Source organism: Colobus angolensis, unplaced genomic scaffold (assembly GCF_000951035.1).
Source record: "Colobus angolensis palliatus isolate OR3802 unplaced genomic scaffold, Cang.pa_1.0 Scaffold419, whole genome shotgun sequence".
Lineage (NCBI taxonomy): Eukaryota > Metazoa > Chordata > Mammalia > Primates > Cercopithecidae > Colobus > Colobus angolensis.
In genome coordinates, this window is record NW_012117588.1 from 379,795 (window position 1) to 388,190 (window position 8,396).

At 43.2% G+C, this 8,396-nt stretch overlaps 1 protein-coding gene across 1 annotated transcript in view; it reads left to right on the forward strand.

The window, feature by feature from the left end:
* Positions 1 to 1,952: 1,952 nt before the first annotated feature.
* The window catches only part of DOCK8 (dedicator of cytokinesis 8), a 243,141-nt gene continuing 236,697 nt past the window's right edge, over positions 1,953 to 8,396 (forward strand). Inside the window, exon 1 of the mRNA XM_011956463.1 lies at positions 1,953 to 2,117. Within this exon, the coding sequence (XP_011811853.1) occupies positions 2,065 to 2,117 (53 nt within the window). The 5' untranslated portion in view covers positions 1,953 to 2,064. The remainder of the gene's footprint in view (positions 2,118 to 8,396) is intronic.

An 8,396-nucleotide genomic window follows, 5' to 3' on the forward strand; every position in this document is an offset into this window, starting at 1 on the left:
CTCGGCCTCCCAAAGTGCTGGGATTACAGGCGTGAGCCACCGCGCCCGGCCAGCAAAATGTTTTCTATGTATCATTCGTTGAGTCTCAGTTTGAAGAAGTACTTACACATTTGTTATCTTTGTATTTTGCTATCCAAATGTTTGCTCATAAATTCCAATGTAGTAAATAAGGAGAATTTTGAAAGTCAGAAACTCTAAATTTCAAAAAAGCTTTATTTTTCTTTGGGTTTGTTTTCATATGTAGTCTATTGTAGTCTATGTAGTGAAATTTGTCTTATATGCCTAAAAGGGCACTGATATTTGGTGGGGGATAGCAGGGGCAGGGAGTTACCTAACCAGTACTGAAAAGTTACTAAACTACCTGACACAACTGAAACCAGAAAGGAAGGCTATATCAGGAAAAGATTGAATATAGTCCTTAGGTACTTTAGTATTAGGTTACAAATTAGGTTGCATTGGACTAGCATTGTCCAATAGGAATATAATGAGGCCCACAAATGTGAGCCACATGTGTAATTTTACATTTTTAAAAATGAAGCCACATTTTTAAAACGGAAAAACAAACTGGTGAAATTAATTTTAATAACTTTTTTTATATCCAAAGTATCATTTAACATGCAATCAACATGAAAATCATTAATAAGACATTTTGCATTATTTTTTCTGTACTGTCTTTAAATTCCAGTGTGTATTTTACACATCCAGCAGTTGGCAATTCAGACTAACCATAATGCCAAGCGGTCACTAGCCACATGTGGCTAGTGGCTATCATATTAAATAGTGCTGGTTTGAACCAAAAATACTTTGCTTTGGTGTTTTTCGTTTTTTTTTTTTTTGTTTTGTTTTGTTTTGTTTTGTTTTGTTTTGACGGAGTCTTGCTCTGTGGCCAGGCTGGAGTGCAGTGGCAGATCTTGGTTCACTGCAACCTCCGCCTTCCGGGTTCAAGTGATTCCCCTGCCTCAGCCTCCCGAGTAGCTGGAACTACAGGTGTACGCCACCACGCCAGGCTAATTTTTTGTATTTTAGTAGAGACGGGGTTTCACCACGTTGGCCAGGATGGGTCTCGATCTCCTGACCTCGTGATGTGCCCGCCTCGGCCTCCCAAAGTGCTGGGATTACAGGCATGAGCCACTGCGCCCGGCCTACTTGGGTATGTTTTAAGAGCAAGTTGGTAAATGGGGGCATTATATGGAGAGTACTCTAATATAGCACAGGTTAGAGCAGCATGCCAGCAACTTGAAATGGACACGGGCTTTTCCACTCCAGTCAACACTGGGACTTTTCTGTTTTTATCTTGAGTTTGAGGCTGGGCCTCTTAGTAGACCTCAGTCTGAAACTGAAATAAACCTGGACGCAGTATACCCTTGAATCGCAAGAATGCCGCACTCAGTGTTTGTCCAGAGAAAAACATTTATGCCAGGTTGTAACGAAAACATTTTTTGAGAACTCAAAAATGTTTATTCCTTGGATGAATCCATTATATTTATTTAGTGTCCCAGGAAGGACGATGGGCATATTGCTTGCAAAAGTTGATTTGAACTGATAGATTCCACTAACATTTTTGTCTTTTTTTTTTTTTTTTTTGGTCTGCCTTCTTCGAGAATGGGTGTCAATCCTTAATAACACCTAGCCTTAAGAGTCCCTGGGTTGATTCCCGACCTCGCCAACTTTGTGGGGCTCCCACAACTTGCCCACATTCCCTGGCAGCTTCTGGCAGATGGAGTTTCCGGCCCGCGCTCCTTTCTGCGAGAGGTCGGTGGCCCTGAGCAGAGCGCGCCGTCTGACCGAGTATCCGGAGGCCAGTTCCGCGCTGGGTCCACGCCCTCCTCGCCCGCCGCTGCCTGTGTGCCAGGCCGGGTGGCTGGGCTGGCCGTCGCTGCTCGGAGCTTGGGCCCTCCCCCGGGGTGATTTCAGCGTAGAAGGTGGAAATGCGGAAGTTTCCAGCGTCGACTGACAGATGAGGCTTGCGCCTGGCTTGGCATGCTCCGCGGCGACTCTGCGGCGCTTCGGGCCCCAGCTCTCCGCACCCCGCGACCCTAGAAGCCACCGAGCAGCCGGCGGGCCATGGCCACTCTGCCCAGCGCAGAGCGCCGCGCGTTCGCGCTCAAGATCAACAGGTAAGACGTCCCCCGCGGCACGGCAGGTCCCGGCCGGACATCCCAGCACCCGCGTGGCTCGGAGCATCGCTGCAGGGGCCGAGGCCGGACGAGTCCCTTCGCGTCCGCTGCAGGGCGCGCCTGAAACCTGGGGCGCCCGGTTCCCGAGGCTGCAGCGGTGGAGCCGCTGGACGCGCGGTGGCTCCTGCGCTGGGCCCGGCTAGGTCCTCCCCGAGAATCTCGGTGCTCCTGGATGTTCTCAGCCACCGGGGATCGCTTCCACCTGGGATCGCTTCCCCGAACAACCTCGCCCGCTCCGCCCTCCAGGTTCTTACAGGTGGCCGGGCCTCAGGAGGGTGATAGGCGCCGGGGTGGCCGTGTTCGGCACGCCACGGAGTGTCTCATAAACGGTTCCTTCCTTTGAGGCAAGCCTGAGCGGAGGGAAAGAAGTGAAGGGCTAAAATGAGAGTTGCGTTTGAGGCAGGCTGCAAGACTTCTGTTGTCCTGAGCAGGGCTCTGTCCTGTCCTGCTTTATTATTCCAGAAAGAGTTTGGCTCCTGGTGGCATCGCTATTTTTATACCCTGCTCCAAAGGAGCCATGAAGTGGAAAAAGTGATTTTTAAATCACTTTTTAAAGGAATGGCCTGTGACTGACATTTTGAGATTTACAGGACTCCAGCAAAAAACTAAGGAATGGGGGATCCCAACTCACCATCCAATTCCTAATCAAAGTTGCACAAACTAAATGTAAGCACATTTACTGCTCAAAGTTCTCAGTAAAGGTGCTTTAACTGCAGTTTTTCCTCCACTGAAAACTGCTGACAAGTATTTGGGACATTTTTGTCTTGCCCTGAGAAAGCTAGACTGTCTAGTTAAAAGATAATAGGAAACTCATCCTGAAGTGTCAACTTATTCTGTTGCCCACGGGGCTGTCCGATTTGTTCATCTTCATTTAGCTGAGCCTGTGAAAGGTGGATTCCACTGTAGGTTCATCTTTGTGCTGTTAGTGTATGAAGAGGTTTGAATAACGAAGAATTAGAAGCCCAGAAAAACAAGGCGGTAAGGTCTTCTAGAGGGCATATTGAGCTTTATTACGATTTTATTTCCACTTGATATGTAACTGCCAGCAAACTGTTTCTCTTACCTTACTATTTCTTCATCTGTAAAATGAGTTTAATTATTTATACATATTGCATATTAATGTTGGAGACCAAAATGTTTAAAGAGACTGGGTGTCATGGCTCACACCTCTAATCCCAACACTTTGGGAGGCCCAGGTGGGAGGATTACTTGAGCCCCAGAGTTTGAGACCAGCCTGGGCAACATAGGGGGACCCCTGTAGCTACAAAAATTAATTTGAAAACATTAGCCAGGTGTGGTTGCATGCACCTGTAGCCCCAGCTAATCAAGAGCTGAGGCAAGAGGATCGCTTGAGCCCAGGAGGATCACAGCTGTGATCATGCCATTGCACTCCAGCCTAGGTGAGAGAGTGAAACCCTGTCTCAAAAAAACAGATAAAAACAAAAACAGAAACAAGGCATGAAGTATATCAGGGATCTCCCTATGGGAATTTTTTCTACATTAGGGTTCATAACTGTTGCATGCCATGAGGGGCAATTCATTCAGGGAGTATAGGGAATCAAACTGAAGTTACTGATGGGTGTATTATTTGCTGTAGCTGCTGCTCCTCTGTCTTTGTGAATTTTAGGTCAGGAAGTGTGACTTGGGCAGAAAGATGTTAGAAACTATGGGGTTGGGCAGGGTTGATCTGGGGTGAGTGGCCAAGACCTGGACTAATCCTACAGGCAATCTTGCAAGCAACTGCGGGGTCGGTGTCACCTGGGGGTTAAGAATAAAGGCCCTGGTTAGTGTCTGATTTCCTTGCAAATTGGGTCTCAGCTACGAAGTCACTGTGCAACACTAGACATATTACTTAACTTCTCTAAGCTTTGGTTTCTTTATATGTCAAGTAGAGATAATCATAGTACCTACTTCTTATGACTGTGGGGAGGATTAAATGAATAATAGGTACAAAGTCTGAATTGCCAAGTGCTCGATGTATAAAATACACATTGGAATTTAGAGACAGTACAGAAAAAATAATACAAAATATCTTGTTAATGATTTTCATGTTGATTGCATGTTACTTGTAGTGTCTGGCTCAGAATCAATGGTAAATAATTCTTAGTTACCATCATTAACATTACAATCAACTTCATTACTGTAATCATCTCCATCATCACCATCTTTGATAGCCTAAGATAGAAAGGTAGGAAGGAAAGCTGAAGTTGGAGAGCTTCAGGCAGAGATCAGTTTGGGTTGGGTATGGAGATGCCAGTGGCTGGCTGGGAGCTTTCTTGGGGCCAATGTTTCCCCTCATGTGCCTTCCATCGGGTGCTGAGAACACAAAACACATTCAATGGAAGAAAATATGTGATGAAATCTGATCAAGAAGAGCCCCCTCAAGTTAAATAAAGTATAAAAGGTTTTATAATCCTCAGGCAAGAAAATGGATTGGAAATTCCTATTTTTAGAGTTCTGTTTTCCTCTTTGAAGCATTCTATGTATTGTGTGGGAGAGTTATGCTAAGGAGCTTGGCAGAAATTGTTATTCAAAGGAGCAGATTGATAAGGACATACCTAGTATTAATATATTATTTATTTTCACCATTTATTATTTACTTATTGTGTCCCAGACACTATGTTACACAGTTAATGGATTTTATTATTAAATTCTCACAAAAAGCCTATCAAACTCATGAAGTCTTGTACAGAAGAGGAAAAGGAATCTTAGTGATGTAACTTCACAAGGCCATGTAATTTTTTCAAGAACAACCAGCGATGGCAGAGATGGGATTGCAAACTGCTCCAAAGACTGTGCTCTTAATTGGGCCTATTGTTATTTTGATCCACGTATCCCAAGAATTTCCTTTAAAGCAAGAGGGGAATTAATTTTTTTAAAAAATCATCATTTTGGTAGCAGCATTGGCAAAGTGTTCTGTTTCTGATTCGTGTTTAATATATAAACATTAACAATGTGATGTTTTGCAATGTTGAAGGTGGAAAAGAAATGTTTTCCCTTGCATGTCTACCTATTATTTTTTTAAATAGATCAAATTCCAAAAGTAAGAACTGTGTTGAAATATGGCCATTAGTACATTCAGCATGTTCTCATGTTTTTCACCTTACTACTCAGAACGGTGTAAACTATCCCTTAAAAATATTTGTGGGATAAAACCAGTATGCTTCCTGTTCATGAAGTATTCAAATCTGATATATTAAAAATATTATTTGTAAAGAGTTCAGTTCTGGCCGGGCGCGGTGGCTCAAGCCTGTAATCCCAGCACTTTGGGAGGCCGAGAGGGGCGGATCACGAGGTCAGGAAATCGAGACCATCCTGGCTAATCCGGTGAAACCCCATCTCTACTAAAAATACAAAAAACTAGCCAGGTGAAGTGGCAGATGCCTGTAGTCCCAGCTACTGGGGAGGCTGAGGCAGGAGAAGGTGTAAACCCGGGAGGCGGAGCTTGCAGTGAGCTGAGATCCGGCCACTGCACTCCAGCCTGGGCGACAGAGCGAGACTCTGTCTCAAAAAAAAAAAAAAAAATAAGAGTTCAATTCTGTCCACAAAAGTCTCCAGAAGGAGTAAGTAGACTATCTCACAGTCTGAGAAGAAGCCCACAGTCTTTAAATTCTGTTGGCACTGGCCTCTCATGCTCTTATAAATTCTAAATTTCATGTGTTGTAAGCCATCATATGGGACTTGCTTTGTCTTGAGCACCAAGTGTAATTGTATAACTTGTTAATGGTTAAGGACTTCACTAGAACCAGCAGTTCAGGAAGGTATAAGAGAAAGGACCTATCACTGAATGTTTCTGAGGTAGAAAGGTGAAACTAATTTTTTTGTAAGTGCTATATACTTGTCTTCATTTCCATTTTATTGTTGCTGACTTGTGGGCCAAGGAAAGACTAGATCTAAGTTAGGTAGTTCATAATAACGTTTACGTTTGGGATTTCAGGCGCTGCTGCGTTAAATGTCATAACACGGTTACTTGTAGGAACATCCAGTCTTGAGTCTTGTTAACTGCCTTTTTTCTTACTGGAATTTAGTGCCTTTGTATATTATAAAAATTATTACTAATACTCTGAAAATTTATTAAACAAAATCTTAGTGTCTTTCAAATATAGAATAGATGTAAAACTTGATCAAATATTAAAGTAAAATAAGGACCTTGGATAAAGAGGACAAAAGTGTAGAATGCAGAAAAAAACATTAACCCTCTTGTGGATAGTCAGGATTGAAAGGAAGGAAAAATAATGGCATGCACTTCTAGAATGCTTTCTATATCATAACTCATTCACCTCTATGAAATAGGAGCAGTGACTATCTCTGTTTTACAGATGGAGAAACTGAGTGCAGAGAAGCTATAGAAGTTGTTCAAAGTCACATACAACTAATTAAGATCAGAGCTGAGATTCAAATGTAGGCCACCTGGCTCCAGAATCTTCTCTTTTAATCATTAGACCATGCTGTCATCTCAGTTTTATTTTAAAATAATAATAAGTAGCATTTATTGATTATTAATATGTGGTACATATTGTGCTAAGAACTTTATATACCTTCATTTCATCCTTTCAAAAAAGGAGCAAACAGGGCTGGGTGCAGTGGCTCACGCCTGTAATCTCAGCATTTTGGGAGGCAGGAGGATCACCTGAGGTCAGGAATTCAAGACCAGCCTGGCCAACATGGCGAAACCCCGTCTCTACTAAAAAATATAAAAGTTAGCCAGGCGTGGTGGCATGTGCCTGCAATCCCAGCTACTTAGGAGGCTGAGGTGGGAGAATTGCTTGAACTTGGGAGGTGGAGGCTGCAGTGAGCTGAGATGTGCCGCTGCATTCCAGCCTGGGTGACAGAGTGAGACTCTGTCTCAAAAATAAAATAAAATAAAATAAAATAAAAAATAAAAAAGGAACAAAGTATTAGGCATAATAATCATCAGCAGAGAGTGATTTTATGAAAGACAAAACCAGGGTGGTAAGAAGAGAGAATAAAGTTACATAAAGGTAGCATTTAAGAACAACCACAGGCTGGTCATGGTGGCTCACACCTGTAACCCTAGCACTTTGGGAGGCCTAAGCAGGCAGATGGCTTGAGCCCAGGAGTTTGAAACCAGCCTGGGCAACACAGTAAATCCCTGTCTCTACAAAAAATGCAAAAATTAGCCAGGTGTGGTGGCTTGCACCTGTGGTCCCAGCTACTTGGAAGGCTGAGATGGGAGGATCACTTGAGCACAGGAAGTTGAAGCTGCTGTGAGCAGTGGTTGTGCCACTGCACTCCAGCCTGAGTGAGAGAGCGAGATTCTATCTCAAAAAAAAGGAACAACTCCGATAATATTGGGCATAAGGACCAGAGCACAATGAGCTACAGAGAGCTTTCTGAGAATTATTTGCTAATTTTATCTGCAAAGATAATACAAGCATAAAAATACATGTATTCAAATGTATACATGTGTATCTGCAGTGAAAGCAGAGCTGTTCCTCAGTAGTAGGGGTGGCTGGCAGAGTGAGGTAGTGTGCTTTCAGGAATTGCTTTATTTGTCTGATGTGTTCTAGACCAAAGACCAGTAGAGGTGCTTGGGCAATCAGACTCAGAATTTTTGATTTTCACATTTAGAATCGGTTCCTTCCAGATTCTTGGAAAAGGTCCATTTGTGCTTTAGGCATCTAGTGCTGTTCTGAAGATTCCTTACAAAATAACAAGACCGAAATAACCTTCTACCAGGGTGAATGTTCTTCATTTGGAGTTCTTTGAGTTCTGACCATTGACATATATTGATGAAGCTAATGTTTACTTCTTCATAGACCAGTGGAAAGAAAACGTAATAACATGTAGTTACTCAGGGAGAGATGAAGAACTCAGGGGACCAAATCTCCCATCTCAACTCCCCACAAAGCTAATGTTAGAATAGGATGACGTTGAAAACACCTAAACTTTCCATCCTCTTTAAGGGACCATGAGAAGGTAGGGGTGTGACCATACTCAGACTTCTTGCTGAGAAAGCTAAGAAACAGAAACACTTAGTTCTTTTCAGTGGCAGGTGCTTATTAATGTTTGGCCCATTTGATAAAGGGTTAAAGCAACATGAATGTGCTACCCCTGTTCCCACAAGCATCTAGTCTAATTTCTTTCTTTCTTTCTCTCTCTCTCTCTCTTTCTCTCTCTTTCTTTCCCTCCCTTCCTTCCTTCCTTCCTTCCTTCCTTCCTTCCTTGCTTCCTTCCTTCCTTCCTTCCTTCCTTCCT